This window comes from Aythya ferina (assembly GCF_964211825.1).
Source record: "Aythya ferina genome assembly, chromosome: 1".
Taxonomy (NCBI): Eukaryota; Metazoa; Chordata; class Aves; order Anseriformes; family Anatidae; genus Aythya; species Aythya ferina.
In genome coordinates this window covers 22,137,813-22,162,715 of record NC_140296.1, presented here as the reverse complement: position 1 = coordinate 22,162,715, position 24,903 = coordinate 22,137,813, and the positions used below count along the sequence as shown (strand labels likewise).

The 24,903-nt window shown below is 40.3% G+C and overlaps 1 protein-coding gene across 3 annotated transcripts in view; it reads left to right on the top strand.

The window, feature by feature from the left end:
- FLT1 (fms related receptor tyrosine kinase 1) overlaps positions 1-24,903 on the top strand; it is a 108,233-nt gene that overhangs the window by 28,905 nt on the left and 54,425 nt on the right. For all 3 annotated transcript variants that reach the window (XM_084529134.1, XM_084529132.1, XM_084529133.1), the window contains exons 5-11: positions 1,598-1,760; positions 1,848-1,984; positions 3,546-3,720; positions 5,600-5,717; positions 8,019-8,188; positions 8,596-8,755; positions 23,942-24,056. In XM_084529134.1, the coding sequence (XP_084385260.1) occupies positions 1,598-1,760; positions 1,848-1,984; positions 3,546-3,720; positions 5,600-5,717; positions 8,019-8,188; positions 8,596-8,755; positions 23,942-24,056 (1,038 nt within the window). The remainder of the gene's footprint in view (positions 1-1,597; positions 1,761-1,847; positions 1,985-3,545; positions 3,721-5,599; positions 5,718-8,018; positions 8,189-8,595; positions 8,756-23,941; positions 24,057-24,903) is intronic.

Sequence of the window (24,903 nt, the reverse complement as noted above, 5' to 3'; positions counted from 1 at the left end):
GCAGCATGGAGGGTGCCGTGCTTCAGAGAAGCTGAGCCATGCAGGAAAGTGCCAGGCAGCTGTGCCTCCCCCTGCCACTGGCAGCTGCCTGCAGTGGCTTTGGCTGTAGGAAGAGAGAGGGCTGGCCAGTACACCAGCCCTCTGCTCAAATAAAGGGGAAGGAGGAGATAAAAGGGATGCAATGGGTCTGGGAGCATGGAGAGAGGTGATAGTCTGAAAGATATTTAGGTGGACCCAGGGATGGAGGTGCATAGAAATGCTCTTTGCTTAGGGCACTGATTCACTCAAGCTCTGCTATATGGTGTCTTAAAAATATTTATCTTATTTTCAAAATAATAGTGGGATTTATTAAAGTAGAGTCACTGCCAGGCTTTGTAATGATGGTTGATCTGTGTGGCATCCAAATGGTGGCATTTATTCCATCAATAAAGCTGCATAACAACCAGAGAATTGATGTGAAATAAAAGAGGTGTTCCTGGGCCTCAGTGCTTTTGTCATGCTTTGCCATTTCAGTGGTTTTTTTTTTGTTTGTTTTTGTTTTGTTTTGTTTTGTTTTCTGTTGTTGTTTTGTTTTTTTTTTTTTTTTCTTTTGTTTGTTTTTTAATCTTATAAAATGGGGCTTAAAACTCAAAGGATGCTAACATAAAGTATCACTTGTTCTGCTGACAAAGTGGACACTTGATCCCACTTGGCAAAATTTTAGTCTGAAAAAAAATAATAATTAATTTCAAGTCATAATTTTATAAAACATCTGATGGTTTTACACTAATTACTTATTGGGTCCTCAACTTCTGAGGGACCTAGAAGTGCTATTTTTTTTAAATGTGATGAATTCTTTTCCTCTGGAAATTTGACATACTTTGTTTCAAGGCATCCTTTCAAAATCTGTAGTCAATATGACTTTCCTCATTCAGTATGATCTGTAGTTCTCAATAAAAGTGCCCACGGTAGCCTTGCGGATTTAAAATTTGTGCTTTATGTTGTATGTAATGACTTAGAGACCTGTGCTCTGTGATCTGTCGGCTCTGGAATAAGCATCCATGTGCTTCACTTTTTTTTTTTTTTTTTTTTTTTTAAAGTCTAGTCCTTTAGACAAAATAAACATGAGAAGCATCAGATTGAATCCTGGCAGAAATTTGTTAAAGCCACCAAATGACAGCATATCAAGTCCATTTGTCACCTCCATTGAAAAATGTGTATTTGTATCTCTGTGGTAACACCGGGACACTTAATTGCAAAGGTTCTCCAAAACGAGCACTTTAGCTGCCAACTGGAATCCAACAGAATAGCAGCCCAAGCACTGAGGCTAATGATAGTGTCAATCTATTGTGTCATAAATTACATCCTGTTATAAATAATGAAATCTTGGAAACAAATAAAACATTCACATTCTTCACCCAGGTTTTTCCTCTATTTTGTGATGAAAACGTGACTTGAAAAATCTGCACAATTAAATGTCATCCTTTCTATTTTGATTGGCATTTTTTCAAGTTTTTTTTTTTTTTTTTTCTTTTCCCACTTGTTTTTATGAGGCTGTTTTGATTAGAGTGTGGCATGAGGATAAGTTGTTTTTATGATGTGTGTTTGCCACTTCCAGATTCCTGGAGAAGCCCTAATTCCTGATGGCAAGACGATCATCTGGGACAGCACGAAAGGCTTCAGAATACCCAAGGCAACCTACAGATTCATAGGGCTCCTGAGCTGTGAGACAACCATTGCTGGGCATAAGTATAGCACGAAGTACCTAACGCACCGAGAAAGTAAGTAGCCTTCTACACCCCCTGTCTTTTGGAAAGCCGTCTGCCCTGGTGATGTTACTCACTTTTCCTTCTCTTTATGACATGCAGCCAATACAATTTTTGATGTTCAGTTGAGCACCCCTCGCCTCGTCAAGTTGCTGAAGGGTGACAGCCTGGCAATGAACTGCACTGTCACGGCAGCCTGGAACACCCGTGTGCAGATGACGTGGACTTACCCCGGACAGGTGAGTGCTGGGAATGAAAGGAGGAAATCGGGTGAGGGTTCCCATAGATCGTATTACATCTAGCATCCTGGGAGGAATTCTTCCTCAAAATGTTTGTTATGTTTCTCATTTCATCATTGTGAACCTTGCTGACACGGCTTTTAAGTGTGGTTGTTTTTTTGTTGTTGTTGTTTTGTTTTTTCTTATGGTGCTTAATTGAATAGGTAAACAAGTTTACACAATGCACTCTGCTATATTGCATAACCACAAGCGAGCACTAGAAACGTTTCATCCCTGGGAGCTTCTTTTTGACCTGGGGAAATGATAGAAATTTATCACCCTGTCCCAGGCAGGGGCTCTCTCGTGACAAAAAAGTTTTCATCGAGGTTTTCTTTCTTAACACATTCATTTAAAAGACTGGCAGACAGTCAGGCACCCGACTCAAGCATGTTTAGAAAAGATATTTTGATTTAGCTAGCCAAAATCTCATTTGTTAAGTGTCACATGAACAATCCGCTTGTTTTGACAACTACAGGAATGATCTTGAATGTGCTTCTCCTCCCCCAACATTGGGAGCATCCTCATAAATATTTGTCACTTACAAAATAACTGCCAGGGAGCCCGTGTAAAGCTGATAAGAAATTTGACATTAGCTTAAGGTTTACAACTCCCATTCCTTTCATGTCAGTTTGATTTATGCTGGTGATTCAAGTCAAGATCATTTATTATGTCACTCATTGTGTCTAATCACAAACTGAAATTATGATTACATTATATAAGGAAGATTAATGCAATTGTTTTTTGCATACTGTAGCCATTTTCCTTGGCATTTTTTCATTGCAGAAGTAAACAACCTAGCAACAAGAAACGCCCCAAATATCTTACATTTGGTCACTGTTACATTACCAAGCCCTAGCTAAGCACCAAACTTGTGAAATTCTGCTTGGGTTTTATTTGGACGGTAACTGAAGGGTGCTCAGTGTTTGTAAGACAACAACAATGTCCTGGGTTAAATAAACTTTGAGGCCAAAGGCTGAGGGGGAGTTGCAGGAAATAACTCCTCAGGCTCACATTATCTTCAGTTCCACCCTGCTACTCCTTTGCCAAATCTAGTCACTTTTCCGTCTATAGCCTTTCCAGAATTCTCCCCTTTTGATGTTAATGCCCTCATCGTCTATACATCTGCTGCCTATGGACTCAGAACCAAGGCACCGAATTATCTGCTGCCCTTCATGTGCCCTTCATGTGCTGGCAGTCCAAGGACTTTTATGATCAATGCTGGACAAGGAGCAATGGGGAGCTGGGCATGTTTCAATGGTAGGTCATGCAGAATTGGTGACCTTCCTCTGGAAAGAACTAGTTTGGATGCTTCTGCAACTTGAATGGAGATAGGAATGAATTGCCAGATAAAGTTACTTCTCATTTTTATTTTTGACTGTCTGGAAGTATTAGTTTTTATCAGGTTTGTCCTGTGCAAAGGGATCTGGATACATTTTTTGGAGGTTTGGTGGCAGAACAGTAAAATTAAAATCATTCATAAACATTTGATTAAGCTCTTTCTTGTTCATTTTTTCTTTTATAGACAAAGAAGAGAGGGTCCATAACACAGCGCATTGACCGGAAGAATACAGAAGCCAATATTTTTTACAGTATTCTAGTTGTTGACAGAGTGCGTGATATTGATAAAGGCCAGTATGCCTGCCACGTGAAGAGTGGGCCCTCAATCAAATCAGTTAACACAACAGTCATCGTTTATGGTAAGAAATACCTTGAATTTGTAGAATACTGAGTGTTCACTTACCAAGTTCAGTCATACGGTATTTTTGTACCTTGACACAAAGTGTGAATGAATTTCTAGTATGGTTATCGTGGATAGAAAATGGAGGAAGATAAGAGAGAACATGTACCTTTTCTTCCATGACTGTTTTGCCTGTTTGGCAATGGACACATTAATGTTCAGTTTGATCACCCTTGTTTTATAAGTCCTGTGATGATCCTGTCCTCAGTTCTGACAGTTCCAGTTCCTCTTCTACAATACCTATCTACTGCTTACTATGAAGCAAAAGAAGGAAAAAAACAAACAAACAAACAAACAAAAAAAAAAAACAGATAAGCTAGCTCTATGTGGAGAAGATCGCTGGTAAACCATTCACAAAACCGAAACAAGCATAACACACTGCAACTCACTAATGTGGTTTTACAGTGGGAGCCTTAAATAAGTTCTCTGTGGTCTGACCAGGCTTCCTGTGAGATCTGGAAATTCCCTGTGTTGTTTCAAGCTTATGTGAATTAGGACTTTTGTGCACTGGGACTGCATGAGAAGCTACCTTCTTTGTGGCATCCTGTTACAATTATGATTATGTAGGATATTCAGAGCACTGTTGGTATTAATATCCAAATGGTGGCTCCTTGATGGCAGACAATTTGTGGTCACAGTATTGATTTGTTCCACAGTTTAGGTGGTCTACTTTTTCTCTCTCATCTGTAATTGTGGTCTAAGCACCAGATGGTGGTATTTTCAGGGAGTATTTCAAGTACTTTTTCTCTATTTAACCCTTGGACTAAGACGCTGGGAACGTTGGATGAATCATTATTTTAACTTCTTATGTTCTTAAATAAATAAGCCTGAAGCTATCAAAAACTAAGTTTTAAATTAAAACTGAATTCAGAGAAGCTGAAGCTCTTGAAGCAAGCCTATAAACTCATATTCACATAAGCAGTCTCATCTATGGGATACTCATTAGAAAGAGACAGACTGAATAATGGTTTGCACAATCAGAGTTCAAGTATAACCTAATTCATGTAATGTAACTATTGAGTTATCTTGCCCATGTTAATTTCAAAGTATGCTGCAAATATCACTAATATAACTAAATACTGCACTCATTTAATAGATATACAGTATCTATATACAATTCATAATGTGAGTAAATATTGCACTGTGGGTACTGTCAAAGGACACTGAACCTTTTTTTTTTTCATGTTTTAAATGTTTTGATTTGTTTAATTGCATTTTGGGAAGAAAAAAAAAAAAGTGTTTTTCCAATATACTCTATAAATATTGTGGTTTTATTGCTTCTGGTAAAACCCATCGATTTGTCAGAGTTTGAAATATTGGGCAGTACAACTGGAAAAGAATTAATTCCAGCAGGTTGAGACTGTTCCAATGAAGTGATAAAGATTTGTTTGTTTGATGAAACAGCTGTTTACCGATGACACAGAAAGTTTCTGTCTTTTCCTTTGCTGTTTCTCTGAAGTTCACTTAAACCATCCCCAGCCAAATATTTTCATTTGGAACATCCACTGATTCTCGGCCTTTCAGGGGTGGTGGGGTCACCTGCTCATCTAGTTCAGCTTCCCACGTACCACAAACCACCTTCTTTCTTGTGCTTTGTTTTTTGACTGAAGCACAATGTGAATTTGGCTAGAGCATACCTTGTTTAGGCAGACTCATGGCCTGGGAACTGTATCTCATTTTTTTGTATGTTTGTGGTAGGTTTTATTCTTGCTGTTATCGTGTGGGAACACCAAAATTATTAAAGATCATTTTTATTTGAATTCCTGTTCTCTTTAGAAGAGTGACTCTTTTTGCAGGCTGAAAATCATGAGAACACTTTTTTCTTTTATTTCTTTAAGATAAAATGTTCATTAATTTGAAACGTCGAAGAAAAACTGCGCTGGAGGCTGTAGCAGGAAGAAAGTCCTATCGTCTGTCAATGAAAGTGAAGGCATTTCCTTCTCCAGAGGTTATATGGTAGGACAAGTTATTTCCACATATGTACTCTGGACCTTTGCTTAAATGAAAAATATTCATTTTTAGACCCTTTAAAATGGCAACAAACTGGGAACAATACAGTTTTTGATTTTTATTGGACTTTTCGGGGTCTGGCTGAGTTTTAAAAATTTAAGAGAACATTATCTTCAGTTTGGAAGTGTAAAATAGGATGCCTGGAAACTTTAAAGTTCAGACCCTCAAACATATTAGATATGCCTCCTGTTGAAATCAATGGACACTCTACAGCTAAATCCCTCTACCAATATTTTCTGTTTTATCTAACTTCATGCAGACCCAAATATGAGAAATTAGTTTGTCTGAGTTCATTCATACAACCATGCACTACTAGAAAAGCTGTGGAAGATGGCTTTACTATATGGAGATCTGTAGGTTTTAGATCTGCTTTAGTGACCAGAGTTTTCACTTTGGCTAAAGTATACTGAGATAACAAATCTTTTAAACTTTTTTTTTTTTTTTCTATTAACTCAACCACCTTTCTAGAAAACAATGTTATCTATTCATAATCTCAAGGTGTGTTTTGTGTGCGTGTTGTTGTTTGTTTTTATATAATTTTAAATAGTAATAGTTCTGGTTCAATTCATTACCCTTTAACAAGCAGTCTATGACAAGAATGATTAAGAAAACAAACCATATATACACAAACAGTAAGTGTTCATGCTTCTCAGAGCCAGAAATTATTTTTGCTCCAAATGTTTTGTTTTATTTAACTTTCTATTCTGCATTTGCAGTTCCACATGGAAAATTAAGGGACAAAAGTGCAGCTGATACTAGCCATTTACATGGTATTTTTGTCTTTTTAATGATTGAGCTTGTTGACTATACATTTAGACCCAAAACTTCTGAATACAAAAAAAAATAAATAAATCCATTTGATAATAAGAATACATATTTATTGCTGTGAGGTTTGTCAGTCACTGGAACAAGTTGCCCAAAAAGGCTGTGGTTTCTCCATCCTGTGAGATGTTTGAAATCTGACTGGACATGGTCCTGGGCAACTTGCTGACCTTGCTTTGAGCAGGGGGCTGGACCAGGCGATCTCCAGAGGCCCATCCAGCCTCAAATATTCAGTGGTTCTGTGAAATATGTGTTCAGTGAAATGTCTAAATCTATGGTCCTTAGACACAACTTGGAGAAGAGGAGGCTGAGGGGAGACCTCATCACAGTCTACAACTTCCTCGTAAGGGGGTGTCGAGAGGCAGGAGACCTTTTCTCCATTAACACCAGTGACAGGACCCGTGGGAACAGGGTTAAGCTGAGGCAGGGGAAATTTAGGCTTGATGTCAGGAGGGGGTTCTTCACAGAGAGGGTGGTTGCACACTGGAACAGGCTCCCCAGGGAAGTGGTCACTGCACCGAGCCTGTCTGAATTTAAGAAGAGATTGGACTGTGCACTTAGTCACATGGTCTGAACTTTTGGGTAGACCTGTGCGGTGTCAAGAGTTGGACTTGATGATCCTTAAGGGTCCATTCCAACTCAGGATATTCTATGATTCTATGAACTTTTAATGCTCCTTCAATGACTGAAAAAGTTTTCTGTAAGTATTTACTAAAACACAGGAATCAATGTAATTAAGTCCATCACCGCGGTGAATTTTGGTTGCACTCACATTGAGCTTCATACAGCAACCTACAAAAATGTGGTTTATGCCGTAATTTACCTTCTTTAAAAAAAAGAAATGTTCTGCTTATTCAGGAATCTGTTTGTGAGCAACACTTCATACTTTCTGTGTTGATTTTCTGTTATCTTTAAAAACATTCACTTGATAGCAGGATATCTGATTCTTAAGTTCTTATCTAATCTACTTACTCTTCCTCTTCCTAAAATCACAGCTGTGCTTAGGCTACAGTAATACTTTGTCCTGGGATGTATTCTGAGGTCATAAGAAATGATCAGTGCTGGATGACGCAACCTTTGTTTGTGTGAATGACTTTTGGCCAAAATGGTCGTCTTCTTGACTAAATGGCAGCAGAAGTATGGAAGGCTGGGATCTTTAGAGATAGAGTTGTGATTTTTAGCAGCTCTCAGATGTTATAGAATCCTGTCATATAAATTTTCATGTATAGAATGGTATTCTTCAGAGTTGTCCATAAATATCAACAATCTGTAAGGAAAGGATAATCCTCTGGTAAGCAGAATCTTGGACAGTAAATTCAATCCTTGCTCAAAGATCAAGAAATGTTGTCAAATGAAGAAACACAGGCTGTTAAAGCAGCACTATTTTTCAATTTTTTTTTTCATTTCTGGACTTCTTTTAAACAGGTTAAAAGATGGGCTACCTGCTGCTGAAAAGTGTGCCCGGTACATGGTTAAAGACTATTCATTAATCATCAAAGATGTTGCTGAGGAAGATGCTGGAAACTACACTATAATATTGAGCATACGACAGTGGAACTTGTCTAAGAATCTTACAGTCACTCTTAAAGTAAATGGTAAGTTTACAGCATGTTCCCACACTTTTTCTGAACATAAACATCAATTTTTCGTTGAACAGTTGATCTTGCATGGCCCAGGACATTGTGCACTTTCTTACTGACTTTCATGGACACAAATCCAAGCCTCATGTGTGGGGTGATGGACCCTTCTTGAAATCAGCAGACAGACACTGGTTTTCATTAGAAGGGTTTCTGTCTTTCACAGTCACATACTTGTTCCTGATGACTTAAATGTGTTAGTAACCACTCATCTGACTCAACTTATTCCTGCTGTTTTTCTTTGTCCTCCTGGGGATTTTTATTTTTTTTATTACTCACCCTGCAGGAATGTAGGATTTTCATGATCTTGTAACACATTGGAAATGAGTTGCTTTTAATAGCTTTCCAATTTTTACCCTTTACAGTGAAACCCCAGATATACGAAAATGCTGTATCATCATTCCCTGATCCCAATCTGTATCCACTGGGCAGCAAACAAGTGCTGACATGCACTGTGTATGGTGTTCCTCAGCCAAAAATTACATGGATGTGGTACCCCTGCAGACAAAACCATTCCAAAACAAGGTAGGACAGCTTCGTTACTTACACTTAGCTTGTCTTCCCTTCCCTTATATTTGGATATTAACTTAAGAAAAAAGCTTACCATGAACATTTGTAGTTAGTAGAGTATGTGTTACTTTATTTTTAAGTAAGCATGCAGAAAAAATTGACTTTTTGTTTTCTGCATCATTATTTAAAAATAGGGTGTAGAGTCATTGTTTTGTACTGTTGCTTACTTTTATTTACAGTTCATTACTATTCATGCATGCAGTGCTCGGAGGCCATAATTGCTTTTTGATTTTTATGAGGGAAGACTTGCAGGCAATGTCTTGCAAAGTGCTCATACTTTCTCAAGGAGGAGATTTCCTTGCTTACCTCCATGCTTTTGTCACAACACTGTGATTCTACTCTGAGGTTTATTTTGAAATTCAACAGAAATAATCTTAGAGATTTTTTCTATTATGATGATCAAATCTTTCTTACAATACAATGACTCATAGGTTTAGATCAGCAAGACAAATGTGACCAGCATTCTCCAGATAATATTTCGACAGGGCAAAACATAAATGGCTCTGTGCAAGCCTACTTGATGCTGATGTGGCACTTAACTAATCCTCTTTTATATTTAAGATTTCTTTTGAGCTTTTTGTGACTGATGATGACAAGTTTGTGCATGTTGACTCATTTATCCAAAGCTCTTCCTGGATCTCAAAATCTGACACAATCTTAATGATTAACGCTCTACATCCACAATGGCATTAGCATTAAGCTACTATTGAAGAGTTCAAACATTCAACATATTTGGAGCATAGCACAACAAAGATGTTTAAGAACCTAACGAAAGCTAAGGAACCAATATTTTCCAAGTCTCAGCTGAAGTTATTCACTTTACATAGGATTTAACTTTAACACTTTCACAGAACTGGGTTTTAATGCCAATCCAGACAAACATTTCTGTATGTGCTTAATTTCAGGGATACAAGACACCCTGTTCAATTAAATAGGACAATCATCTTATTTCAAATTAAGGGTGCTTGTAAATTCTAGGCAGCATTTCTTGGAAGCACATGTTGCTTTTCCCATTACACCTTGCTTTGAGATTATGCAAATAAATGGCTTTCTGTGCCCTTTTCACCAAGAGGTGGCACTAGCAATCTCTCCTTTTGCTAGAATAGGTAAAATCTGAAATTCTCCATTTCGAGGACAGGTAAGGTTACTATTTTCTATCTCTTTTATGTTATTTTTGAAGCATGGGTCGTAGAATTCTACGTAGTAATGTAAAGTGTATGATAAAAGAAAATGCAATGTCTTTTAAGTAGACAGCCCCCATGAAAGGCATATATGAAAAAATTTCAACCTTTTAGTCTCTTTTAAGTGTTTATACATTTATGCATTCTCTGGATTGAAAACACTGGTTTGTTAGTAAAACAGTTGGATTGTCTTTGGGAGTAGGAGTAGGATTCTTACAAAGTCAAATATATCCTTCTGTTAACAAGCAATAAAAATTAATATCCACAAGCAGGTGTTTAATAATGTGCTAAACTGTAGACTCAATTAAATGCTAAATGGAAGTGTGTTTGAACAGGTGATCAAAGGAGAAATGTAGCAATTTAAACATCAGTTATTGGCTCTGTTACAAGGTTGTTTCCAGACTTGCTTCCAAATTGCCTTCATAATTGTTCCGTGACAATTCTTTTTGCCCCCCTCCCCTTCCTTCTCCTTCAAACACTCATTGAAGAAGTAGTTTGGAGAACACCATTTTTAATGCTTTGCATAAGATGACTGGAGTGGCTCCCTGTGAAAAATATGGCAACAATTAAGTACAACAGAATGGCAGGAATCCCTGAATAATTGCATTTTGTCTCCTGCTCCAGGAAGGGAGCAGAAAATACTAGCTGTGCCAGCTGCAGAGCTGACGTGTGTACTGGTGTAGGTGTTCTCCCCAAAGCACTGGAAGACCCCTTAATCCCATCCTTTTCACCATTCTTCCTTCCTTGTGTGAGGTGACGCTTGCTTAAGTAACAGACTAGTGATGCAGATCAGAAATCTATCTTGTTCTCCCATTACAGCTATTGCTTTGGATTTACCTGCCCATCATTAAGTTTCCAAGGCTAAAATGTTGTTCTGTTTGTATTCAGCACTAGATAATGTCTATTTTAATGCACAGGTGAAAAAATTGTACCTCAAGTTGATAAACCAACACAGGTTACCGTTATTCACCACACTGCAGTAAGACTCACATTGAGTTTCTGGGTCCCATGCCAGAGGATGCAGGAAACACTCTAATTACAAATCTTTTGTTGCTGCAAAGACCTTGCAGCACACAGATCTTTTGCTTCCAGATTTATATATACGCTTAATTTTACATCATTTGAGTACTATCACTGAAAGCTGGGGAATGACTTACAGTGAATAAATGAGATTTTTTATTATTATTATTATTTGAAGGACTGTTGCCTATAGTCTCCGTAATAGAAACCACTAGGTTCTCTGGCTGCTTCTTTCAATTGCAGTTTCAGACAGTATTTCTGTTTCAAAAATCCTAAAAATATCTCAGTGGATTCCACCGCTTTAAAAAAAAAAAAAAAAAAAAAAAAAAAAAAGTTCAAATATTCTTCAGTGCTTTGTAATTAATACAATCAATCTGCATAACCCTCCTCTGTATATTGTTCAAGACAGCAACAGTAAGCCAGCCAAATTAAACAGGTTCCATAGTTTCCTGGTAGCAAATAAAATAAATAAATAATAATAATAATAAAAAGCTGCAAAATTGCTCAACAGATTTAACTTTTTGGAAAGCAGAGAGACCAAGAATGTCATTAAAATTCCCTGTGCTTTATTTTCCATTAAAATAAGTTTGCTTAACCAACTCTATTACCATTAAGTAGCCTTTTGCTAACCAGCAGATACGTAACTAGATGGATAGGTGGAAAAAATAACTTCTGATTTTCATCCCAATGAGGAAACATAAAAGAGATAAGAAAAACTGCCTGGGGAAGAAAAAAAAAAAAAAAAAAAAGTAGTTATTTGTTGTTCTTTTGTTTGTGTTTTTCAAGTTTATTCAGATATAGCAATTCAGACATGGCAGAGAAATGTCACTGGAGAATGGAATGAGTTAAAATAAAATGAAATTAACAAAACGAAAGATTAGTCTTGCTTAAATTACTATCGTTTTTTCCTGAGAAGCTTCTTATCCAGTGTCAGCTTACTGCAGACAAAGCAGCAGATACATATATTCATTGCTCAGTGGATATAGCAGAAGATTGATGACCTCCCATCATTAAATTGTTGCTTGAGCAGTCTCCTCGGCCTCTTCCCTACCACCCTGCTGTCGCTCTTCCTGGCCTCACTTTTGCTCAGGCTGGGTTATCAGCTGAGTCTTGTGGAGGGGCAGCCAGGGCAGGGCTTGCTGATGTTCCCTGGAGCCACCAAGGCTGGTCTCCACCTACAGCTCATCAGCTCCGAGGCTGCAGCATGAGCATCCCCACGCCAGGGATGTGCTTGATGCTCATGGCTCTTGACCCGAATCTCTTCAGCAGATTTGTGTTTATCTTAGGCTGGTCTGGCAGAGATTGCCAAGAAAGGCATGTGGGATATTGATGTTGCTTAGTGTAAGCACCGGTTTCCTCAGCTATGGTGCGGTGTCATTTGAGGGCAGTTTTCCTCTCTGGACATTTCCATGTAGGCAGTTCCAGAGAGACCTTCTTTGTGCTCTGCCCAGGGCTTGACTGATCAGCCCTCCAAAAACTGCAGACAGAAAAAGCAATGAAATTTTTTCTCGGGTGTTCCAGCTCTCCTGTCATCTTTCTGCCTCCCTCTCACCTTGAGTTATCAGTTATGGTTAGCCTCAAACCAAGTGTCAGGTTATTAATTTTCAACCCTGCCATCATGTCAGTTTGTTATTTATTTATTTATTTAGATTTTTTTCTGTGTGCATGCATGAAGGAGAGAGAATCACAAAGGTATTGTGGAGGAACCTGCTAAAAGAAGGTCCCTGGAAAGACCTTAATTCTGTCCCCTGAGCTGTAGTGTCAGGATATGAACTGAAAATAACCCAAAATAACCCATAACTATTTCTGCCCCCACTTCCCAACCCCTTCATCATCCCAGCAAGACTGTGAGGTGGATGGGATTGGGGATGAATGGATTGCATGCCTGAAGCTGAGGAGTGGGCAGCAGGAACCAGGGGCCATGCAGCATTGCCACAAGCTGGTACCACTACCATGGAGACATCTCAGGACACCACAATGTTCCTAACGCTCTGAGATGGATGGATGGATGCATGTATCACAGTGGAGTTGCTGCTGATTTAACACAGAGAGATAAGAAGGGAATATTGCCTCCCACTGGGGCTTGGCCGTGGTGCAAAGATAGGGTCACATGAATTATTTTCTACAGAAACAGCTCTCTAGCACTACAGAGTGAGGAAGAAGCTTGTTGTGGATCTCAGTGAGGCAAAAATGAGAACTTTTTCTCAAAACTTCTGCAGAGAGAGAAAAAGCCTTGAACTACCATCACGAAAGTGCATGGCCAGACTCCCACCAGCTTCGGTGAAAGAGGAAGCAGGGCATGTGTGCATAGCAGTCTAATTGCATTTCTGCATTGTTTATGTCAGGGTATTAATAAAGGATTGAAAGGCAGAATCGTTAGGATGTGCTTGGATAGATTATCAGGGGAAACTAGATATGGAACATCACTGAGGTATGTAAAATGAACAAGTAAAGAACAAATGTTAATTGTACTTAATTAGAAATGTACTGAACCACCCAAATTTAATTGTGGATGTCTGCAAACATTGATGCCCATTAGTTTGTCCACAGTGACTGTTTTTGTTCCCCATGCCACCTTCTATTTTCGGGAAGGGGAAGTCTGAGTCCTTAGAGCTGGTAAAAGTAGGTCAGATGCCATTAATAAACAGGTAGTTCAAAAATGCCTTTGTTTAATTTGACATGTGGCCAGATCCTCAGCTCTAAATTCACACTGACTGAGGATCTGGCTGGTGGCCTTTGTGCCTCCCATTCCCTACTACAAGAAAATCCTCTTGCAGAGATCTGATAATGTAAAGGTACTTGAAATGGGTACATGAAAGAAAAAATGCTAGCTATTTCCTTATTCTGCTGCAGTTGTGGAAATGGGTTAGTGTAAATGAAAATCAGGCTCTGTGTTTTTCCCATACTTTTCCAAAAATGCAGAGGACCAGACAGGAGTGTACATTGTGGCAACATGGACTTGCAGAGAATCTGAAGCCTAAAGAAAGAGAGAAGTGAAAGTGTCTGATCTGCTTCAGACCAGCCAAGGAGTTTATTGCAGCATCTCATTCTTTACTTCCACGATGAGCCAGAAGTCACTGCTTGTTTGTGAACACCTCCTGTTCTCTGAAAACATCTAAAAGGACAGCATCCCTGTCCTCAGTCAATATTTTGGAAAAGATCTTTTTTTAATATTTTACTTACAAAATGCCATGTGAACCAGATCAGGCATATGTATGTGGATAAATAAACCCAGTAAATATACACTGTACACTAGGTACAGTTTGCCACAGTCTGTCCCCAGGGTAATGTAGTGAATGCACTGATGAATTCACCGTGCAGGCTGTAAATTTTATCAAAGGTTTCATTATGGGTCTTAGCTGAACCAGAAGATTAAGCTTTCCATTTTTGGTATTGATAATTTTCAAGTCACTTTAAATCAATTTTTTCCAAGTCCAATAGAAAATAGTTTAGCCAAAAATGTATTATATTGCTCAAGTAACCTTTTTCTTTTTTTTTTTTTTTTTAACTGGTTATTGATCAAACTCAAAATATAAGGACTACAGTAACATCCAGATAGTGACAAGTGTTTCTGCTTAGTATCATGTTTTAAAACCTGGTTCTCCTATCTTTTTTTTTCACTCATTTATTTTTTCCAGTTTCTTTTTCTGTGGTTCCCTTCACAGGGTGTTCTCTTGGCTTTACTGTGGACAGTCTGACACCCGTTCTTAAGGGAGAAGATGTGGGTCCGTGCAGGTGGCTGATCATTATTGCTTGGTCTTTTACTCAACGTGGGGCAGCAGCAGTGTCTGAGCCATGGGAACGTCCCAGCCTGTGGCCTTAAACCTCCTCCTGTGCTAGCAGGGGCTCTTGGCCGAGGAAGGCACAGGGTCAAGCTGTGTGTGCTTAGGAATGATTATAAATGGAGTGCTATTATTGGACTGAGTACACCTTTTACAAAAATATACAAACTTCAGCTAGCATCCTTTTTCCTTTTATGTCTATTCCTTTCAAAAACCCTTTGCAGAAGGCTTTGAACAGGCATGGTGTATGAGGTAAGATCATAGTCAGAAAGAAAAATATTCAGTTAAAAAATAGAAAACAGGGGTTAGGAGGGAACAGTCAGTTCTTGCAGTGCAGGGAGGTGACCAGTGAAGTTTTTCAGGAGCTGGTGCTGGGGTCTGTACTTGTCAACATGTTCAGAAATAACGTGGAAAAGGTGGTAAGGAGGTGACAGAGTTCGCTGATGATACTAAGTCATTCAGATTTGTAAGGATGAGGGCTGATTGCGAAGAAATGCAGAACTCTATGAATCTGAGTATGTGAGTGATAAAGTGGCAGATGAAGTCCGCTGAAGATAAAAAGGCATGATGTACAGAGGAAAAAGCAGTCTGACTTTCACACGTATAATGATAAGCCATTGTCTGATCATTAATAACACAAAGAAAAAATATGAGCATTGTGGTATGCAGGTTTGTGAAAGCAATGGCAGTAAGGAGCAGCTCAAAAAAAAAACAAATTGAGTGTTAGGAATTATAAGGCCGGCACTGTGTAGCATAACAAATAGTTGACTTGTTTGCTACACAGGAGATATCTACAGACTAGTGAAGGACATGTAGGTCTGAGGATCAGTTGTATATGCTTTTCCAGTTTAAGAAATAGGGGCCATGAAATGAAACCAAGAGGACTGAGATTCAAAATGTAGAAAGGAGATGGTTATTCGTGCAGTGGGAGGTTGATCTGTGAAACTCCTTGCCAGAGGATTTTGTGGGTTCTGAAAGTTTGACTGGCTTCAAAGGGAGGTTGCATGAAGTCCTAGAAGAGAAATCCACTGGGAGTTGCTTAAGTGTAGAAATGGCCTCCGACGCAGGAAGTTCTTGGGCTGATAAGAATTGGTGACTGGGGGAGTATTGGGAGGAAGTATCTGAAGTTAGTCCTGTTCTTACTCATCCCCAACCATCTGCTTATGGTCATTGTTGAGACAGGATATGGGGTAGATGGATCCTTGGTCTTATGTCCACGTCTGTCAGTATTTTCTCTTCCTGTTTTCCCTCTAATCAACTCCCCTCTCTCCTTAAAAATGTTTCCCTCCATTCTTTCTCATCCCTTCCTTGTTTTCTGCCTGCACTTCCAGTCCCTGGCTCCAGTCAGCCCAGGGTTGCTCTCAGACCCTTACTTGCAGTGAAGCTGAAAACAATCCATCTTTAAAAGCACAACCTCTGTGCAGCAACAACCCTTTCATCTCTTCTGTCGATCACTGGGAAATGGAAAGGGTGTTCATTGTGCTTCCAGCTTGTCAGAAAGACAGGGAATATTAAGGACTGTGTAAACTGAATAGTAAAGAATTACCCTTTAATAGAGCCAAAAGGATCCAGTCAGGACAGCAAAGAAAAGGAAGGGAATTTCAGCATTATGATAAGGTGCTGGGGAGACCTGGATCTTGGGTGGGTGTAGATGTGAGGTCACGTCTCAAATTTGAGTGAGCTGTGAGGAGTGACCTGTGTATGGGAAATAACTTATGCCAGAAGGGTCTTAACAAAATCCCAGACTTTATATATAATGATCTTTTTCTGGAAATAGAAGCAGAGTAGACTTTGTATGTAGAGGCTTCATGGTCTTTCCCTTTAGGTTTCTGACTGCTCATCCAAACTGGAGAAGCCCTCTTCCTTTCAGTACTACACCACAGACTATTAAACTCAAACCCTTTTTCCCAGCAAGAAGTTCTAGGTGCTTGTGAAAACTTCATGCTTTAATAACTCTGTAGTCCAGTCAGCATTCAGCTCCTCCATGGAGAAAATAGCTGGTGAGAGAAAGTGGAGGCTGAGTCATGGTGACCATATGGGAGACGAGAGTGATTTCAGCCTAGCAATGGAGGGAAAGGAGGTGGACAAGAAGGAAGGAAGGAAGGCTTGGCTGAAATTTTGATCATACTCTGTGTCCACGAAGACTGCTAAACAGTGTGAAGCAGGAAACACAGGGTCAAGAAGCAAAATATAATTATCTGATAACAAACTCAAGGTGAGAAAATTTCAGGTTACCTCGGGATATGCAAAAATCCTGAAAAACTACATCCAAATGCTGTCATGTTCCCTAATGTTCAGAGGTCTCAAGTATTGGCAAAGGAGTTGAAAGTAAAATGTGTTTTCTATTTTTTTGTTGTCAATGGCTGGTGTTCAGGTTGCTCAGCTCTGCAGATGTAGAAGTGTTGGGTCTTTGTGTGTTTTGTTTTTTTTTTTGTTTGTTTGTTTGTTTGTATGGTCTGGTTTTATTTTTTTGTTTTGTTTTGTTGTCCCCTGTGGGAATGCATGCATGGGCTGATGAAGGGCTGAAAGGTGGGACAGGTAAGACTGCTGCTGATCTTCCTGCTTCCTTTGAGAAAAGTCAGATCAATTGGCTTTCTGTGGCAGCACACTGAAGTAGTTCAGGACAAGCTGTAATGTTTGGAAAGGATGAGTGTGAAAGGGAAGCACCATGCATTAATCTGGTTACATGTAGATTACAACAGAAAAGGCAGTGTGCAGACAGCAAACTTTCTTTTTCCATAGTCACGGTGGTATGCAACAAGGTCATGCATGTCATATACCCGACTATTTCTAATGATGTAGTATGAAAGAGGCTCACCAGAAGGAGTGGGCATTCAGGACATCTGGGATCTTCCCAAGAGAATGAGCTTTCCCTCTATGTGTCCCCCTCAATGGGGATGCAGAACATCCTATAAAACAGAAAATAACTCAGTCCTTGCTCTGGCAACTGTGCAGTACACAAGAATCTCAGTATGGCCTTATGCATAGAGGCTATTGAGAAATCCTCCAGTCACCCTGCATCTCATCAGTGAAAATCTCAGCACAGCTAATAATATCCTCGGCCACAAGTCTCCTCCTCTTCTGCTGACCGAGGATGAGGCGTGGCGATGGACCGTTACTGCTTTCTCAGGGTCATGAGAGTGTCTGACATGAAATGGGCTGGTGATGTCCCTTCTGTTCTTGGTGGGCAAGTGTTGACTCTGCAGTGGGCATAAGCAAGGGCCTGGGACAGTGAGAGCAGAGAGGCAAAAGTGTAAAGAATGAGATATGCAAAGAAGGAACATGTGCCACTATCAACACAGCTTCTTGTTTGGTATTCCTTGTTAAGCTCCTAAATAAATATAAATCAACATACAGTATGTGATATAAATACTATCCAATTCCTACCCTTTGTAGGTCTCCTCAAAACCCCTACATACAGGTGTCCCTGCCCATGGCAGTGGGGTTAGAATTAGATGATCCTTAAGATCCCTTCCAACCCAAGCCGTTCTGTGATTCTGTGATACTCGGTGTATGTGTGCATACCAGGGAAGGTGCTAGGGATGAATTCTCAATCTGTTTGGAGCTAACTGGAGCTTTTCCACCGAAAGCAGTGGGGCTGGTGTTTCAACCTGGAACTGGTTATTTTTGGCTGAAAGAGGGAGGGGATGCTTGTACCATGGCTCCTGAATCAACAAGCATGTTATCACGTTGCAGCCAAAGCAAGAGGGAGTGCACTGGCGGGGAGCCAGCACATGTTCCCCCCTCCCCCAGAAAGCACGTTTCACAGCCCGTTCATGCTCCCTGTTACTATTTTCCCTCTCTTGTTTCCGGCCTCACCGTGATTCAGTGCTCCCAGGGACACGTGGCTACACCAGCCCGGTGCTACCAATCGCACAGCACCGAGCACCGAGGCACGGGGCAGGCGAGGCCTGGGTCATTCAGATTTTTTTTGATAACCTCCAAGTGGGAAGCAGTTCCTATATATTCTTTACAATTCCAGGAATTTCCAGAGTTCCTGTCTTGTAGTTAGTGTCGTCATCACCGTGTCTTGAGAGACGTGCGTCAGCCCAACCTGAATTCGTAATAACGCCTCCCTGCTGCTGCTAGGAATTGATCGCTGCCCTAAAAAGGAATAGGTGATGAGAAAATAAATATTCCTGGTGTTAATCATTCTTGAAAATAGCCACGGTCGGTGACAGTAGGGCTTCCTCTTGCTCCTAGCACAGGCGTGATTGCCAAATACTACTCAATAAGTAAGAGCTTGACTGAGGCTGTGGTAGCATTGCCAAAATGAACATTAGGGAATTGGATGGCATTGCACGTGAGGGAAGGATTGCAAAGGCATCATGTAGGAGGACTTGGGGGGAGGAGCTGAAATGATGAGAAGACTGAAGTCATTATTTTTCCAGCTGAAATGGGGGTCAGGGTTGTTATGCTGGTATTTGTCACTCTTTTAGCACTGTTTCCAGAGTGGGGAAGAAGATGTGTCTGGACACAAGCTGGGTGTAGGGCTCTCATTTAGGACTCTGCAAATATGGAAATTCAAATCTGTCCTGTGAATCATCAAAGAAGCCCTTTTCCCCAGCTCCCAGGCTCTGCTGCAGATTGCTGGGGTGACAAGAACACGACTTTTATTTGGAGACCAGCAGTTTCACAGACAGCACTTCAGCTTGAAGCTGGTTTGTAGTTTCACTCCCGTGAAATATATCAAGATGACATGAAGTACACTCTTACCCTGGAAACTTTTCCCCATCAATGGTTATAAATATACCACACTATTGTGCTTGGCATGCTGTATGCTAATAGAGGTGAGGGCTCTGAAACTCATTAGGAAAGGGAATGGGCTGCGGAGCAGAGCGAGGACAGCGTGAAGCTGAGGTTGATAACCATGGCCTTGTCCAGAATAGGCCATGGGAGTTTTCTTATCTCACTTTGGCAGGAGGTGCTGTTAGCTTCCTGTGCGAAATCAGGAGCATATGCTGCTTTCCTCTTGTTGTTTGGCTTCCTCCGCTACACAAGACGGTTCCCAGCACTGTGATTATCTTTGCATCTTCAAACATGGCACACTCTGCTTCCTCAAGGGCTTGATGTATTCTTGAGAAGCAGGCTGGCTCCCCTCCCCCCGGCCGCTTCTCCAGGGCCCCTCTGGGTGCCAGCGTCGCACACCGCAGACCTTTTTTAAAGCCCAGATTACTTCTGGCTGCATAACCACCCTTTGCCCTCCCAGAAAAGGGCAAACTCCCAAAGCTGGAAGGGTCCACGAGGGGCATCCCTTTTGGAGCGCCAGGAGCATCCCCCGCCGAGCAGCGCTGACCCCTCCCCTGGCCCCCGCGCTGGGCTTCTTCCGAAATCCACAGGAGGATTAATGGCTCCTGTTTTTTCACAGATGAATAGCCTGCTTCTCAAGCTGTTGACACAAAGGACCCGAGCGTGCCTGTGCGGGTGGGTGTGTTTGTGCACCCGTGCACACTGGCGAACGCACAAGCGAGCACGCACACAGGCACATGTAAAAAAACACTTAGAGGAGGTGGGGGGGGGACACTCGATCGCTCGGAGCCTCCTGGCACTCAAGCAGAGCATCAGAGCTGGATTACTGCGATCTGAGATTACACAATATTTATAAACACACCTTTGCACGCACACAGCCTTTGCTTTTACTATACAGGCTCTCTGCATGTGCAGGGTTGCAAGCACGAAGTAGGAACGTGTAGCTGGAAAACAGGTGTAAGAGCTGCTTATAAATGTGCTGGCAGATACTAGCTTGTTTATCAGCCGCTGTGCACACTGTGTGCTTTTTCATTAACCTGGCGGTAACCCTGCTGCAAACTTTCCTGAATATGCAAAGCAATGAGGCTCATCCCATCAACAAACCATTTCAGGAACACAGGCACTCGGGAGATGTCTGGAGCGAGATTCAGATATCCAAAATTCAGTGGAATTTCCCTGCAAACACTGGCAGTTCTTGCTACAAGTAGGATGACCTTGCTATTTTACTGAGTTGATAGTTTTGAGTTACTTTTAAGACATAGAAATACCTATCTGATGTTGTTTGAGGACACACAAAATGAAATATCAATTATATGCGCTGGAAGATAATTACGTATTTTGATTCCAGCCAGGGTACTTTTTTTTTTTCTTCTTCTTCTCTACTTCTTTCCAAGCATCTGTACTTAACACAAACATCTGATTTGATGACTACATCTAAGTGCCGCAGAGCCTTTTCCCTTTCAGTCACAAAATGCCTGTTGTTAAGAGCTGAAGGCAGGTCAGGAGACAGGGCTCTTAATCCTTCCCGTTTGTCACTTGCTCAACTCTACCTGCTGCTGCTGCCTGGAGTGGTGACTTTGTGTGGCACCACTGGCAGCAAGTAGAGGAAGGATGGCTGAGTAATAACCCCAGCAACCCGCTCAGGAGCCTGGAAGTCTGCTGGTGTGTTTTGAGGTTAAAGTGAGAGCGCTTGGCAGCTGGGGAGGGAAAGCATCTGGTTCGGCATCCAAAGGGATGAGTCTGAGCCTTGTCCTAAACTTTGCCTGGCAGCCACTCTGAAACTGATTTGCAAATGCTTGCTGAGCCAGCAGACCGTGCAGCTGAAGTGGCACGGGACGAGAGCAGTCCCATCTCCCACTGTGCGCTGTGGGCTGTTAGATAATGTAGTCACAGCTTGATTTGGACTCCTTTTTTTTATTATTATTATTATTATAACCATGGACAACTGCTATTAAGCGTATTCGATTTTCTCCTATAATTGCATTAACATCGTAATCAGCAGTTTGGAGTTAATACGGTATGTGAAGGCAGTGGAGCTCACGTATGTGCCTGCAGGGCTAATATTTCATCTAGTGGTTTACATGTGTTTTTCTTGTTATTGTGATGTTATTGTAATTATGATGGTGGCTTGTATTATGGTATTAATGAGTAATCAGCACCCCATTGTGCTAGGCATCGACAAAGACATAGCACTGTCCTCATCCCTATGACACTGCAACCTAAATATATACAGTCCTTTTCAAGGAATTATGAAAAATAATATAACAATAACTAAGCCTAGGGCTGCAGAGCTGCAAGAAATGAGATTGGAGATGTCTTTCAGACATACATAGGCTGTTTCTGAATATGCATTATACCTTCTTTCTGTCCTTTACGAAAATGTGTCTCAGTAAAGACTTTTATTGTAAAAAGCGCAGATCTTCAACATCACAAGAAACACAAATTCATTCTGTGCAGAAAAATACCAGTTCCACCTGTTTGAAAGGATGAACATTTTTTAAATGACTTAGTATGAATGAAATGAGATAGTGGAGTGTCTGTCTTCCTGTACAGAGATTGTCCAAATATCCAGGCCCAAGGATGCACCTTTGATACTGCCTATTTGTGTGTCTGTGGCACTGGCATGCTGAAATAACTTCTGATATCTGTTATGGTGTGGAAATGTTAATGGTTTAGCAACATTATCATGTCTTCTGTGTTAAAGTCCTGTTACAAAAACAGACTTTTTCAGGCATTAAATGTGATAAATAAATGGCATCTACCATTCTGAGTGACTTTTAAAACATTTTTTCCCTTCTGAATGCATCAACTGTCTTAATGCTGCTGTCTTTCATGCACCCTGGCCTCAACAATCATGTATTTGCTGTCTTTCATCCATCCTGGCCTCAACAATTGTGTTAGAAGGTGGCTTTTAAACCAGTCTAGAATAAGTGGTTGTGTGTGTAGGGCTTTCTTGCCATGCTATTTCTCCCTGTTCTCTCTCCATGCACCAATGACCATGACCCGCTCCTGGTTTTTGGCTTTTTCATCTCCCTGAGACTCTCAATGCATGTTAAGAATTTGGATGCAGATTCATGTAGTTTGTGCTAATGATTACAGCTCTAGTTAGTTTACTTGTCGTCTTTTCTCTAAGCTGCAGTGTCTGCTAAGGCACTGTTTGTTTTGATGCAATGCTGCACAATTAAAAACTAGCATGTAAAGTTAGTGTACCATTGATACTGTAAACAACACAAAGTTTAACCAAACTGCACATTTAGCTGAAGGGAAATGAACCTCATTCTTTGGTCGGTATTGCATCAGATGCTGTTATCCAGTCAGCAACCCTCAAGGGTCATTTCTCCAAACAACTGATATACATGTCAGGACAACTTGATTATGGATACAACAGCTCTTGTCTTTCAAATACGTGGAAGATCAAAGGAACATATTGTATCTGAAAGAGCTTGACCCCGTTGAAGGGTTAAGCTCTACTGTTGAAGCTGGAATTGAACAAGCAACAACTCAATGTTGGATGAAAAGCAAAACTTGATATACTCAAAGAAAAGGGATGGACAGAATTTAAGAAGCATTCCAATGTGTTTATTTCCATGTGTACCAAATTAGGCTTTGGGAAACAAATTAGCTCTACCATGACCACACCTGAATGTTCTGATTATAAGCCAACTTGTTGTGTAAGGCAAAAACATTTTTCCTGATATTTCCATTCATTAACATGTCTTTGATATTTTTTTTCAGATAAAATGAACATTTAAATCCTTTCTATTGTTAGATATGGTTTTGTTTTGTCTTGTTTCACTAATTTGCAGGATTATGGTCATTTTTTTATTGTTTATTTTGTAATCATTGAATCACAGTATTGATATTTTGCCATTTTGTAAGCAGAACTAAAAACAAATCAGAAATGAAAGGTTGCATTATTTTTTTTCATAACAAAAAGGACCTGCACATATTTAAATGGCACCCAATTCTTTAAGGAATGGATCTTGAAACAAATATATGTTGTCTTGATTTTAGGACTCAAAATAATATGAACTCATCTTTGAAGCCAAAACTGGACCACTACAATGGCTGAAAACTTAAGAGGATTGGAAATGGCACACTGTTCTCACACAGTCTTATATCTAGGCTTGGATTGTAAATTCTGACCTCCCAGTCTATAGTTGGTTAAATGTTGACACAGACTCTAGAAATGTAATATTCTGCGGGCAGCTGTGGAAATGAATCCAACCATCAGGGTTCAAACCTCAAGATTTTTTGAAGTGTAGCCATTCCATTCTTGCATGGTGATCACAACACCTGCAGATTCCCCAGATGATCACTCTTTCCAGAAAAATTATTTTGGTTTATGTGTTGTATGCTTCAGTCTATCACCAAATCAATAAAAACTCACTTCACTTTTTTGTCTTCAGGCATGGTTTTTGCTCTTATACTGAAGGATCTTTCAACGTGAAAGCTGGCAGCCACACAGGAAACAGGATCCAGAGCATCACTGAACGAACAGCTATAATAGAGGGCAAAAATAAGGTATGAGTCCTAGGGACAAATAACCTTTCTGTGTGACAGCATCAGCTGTAAAGGTGCTTTAAGATGCTATTGATGTAACAGTGAGTAAGCCAGCATTTTTATATGAAGACCTACATAAATGTAAGTAACTTCCACACCAGCAGTGATGGAGGTTTGGTATTAATCTGCTGAGATGTAGAGATGTACTTTTTTCGGCATGCTGTCATATTAAGGTAAGTGATATGCCAGGGATTCAGTATGTTTGGCTTTCTCAGAGCTGGCCTGCAGTATCTTGGGGCACCTCAGGAGGACAAGGGCAGGGTTCCAGACCATCTTTACTTCATTTTGTGCCATTGCACAATTTCCTGTTGTTTTTCCTATGAGAGTAAAACAATTTACTCTCATTTGAAAGTTTATTCACAGATGTGGTCCTAGATTATTAGATGACCAAGTCTTTTCTTGCAATAAAAAATTTAAAGGGCCAAATGAATCCAGATTTAAGAAGCAAAGTTTAAGAGACATCTCATTCAGAGATTTCAGTCACCTCTGCATGGTGGGATTCATCTCGTCTGCATCAACTGTCTAAAAGTTAGGTGTCTAGTCCAGGTCAAGCATCCTTTCATGGGCCATGGGGAGATGTAGGCACTTTTGAAGGGTGATAAGGCCAGTCATGTCATTGTCCAACATGGGAAGGAAAGCCAGTGAGATTACCTTGCAGTGTCATGGAGAGCTATCCATCCAACCTTTCAATCAAGATATTTTTCCCCTACCTTATTCTAGGCCTGTCATTTCTAAGGATGCTGAAAATCTTCTTGTAATTCTAAGGACACCAGGGATGTAGGTGTACTTTCCCTGATGTCTTCCTTCA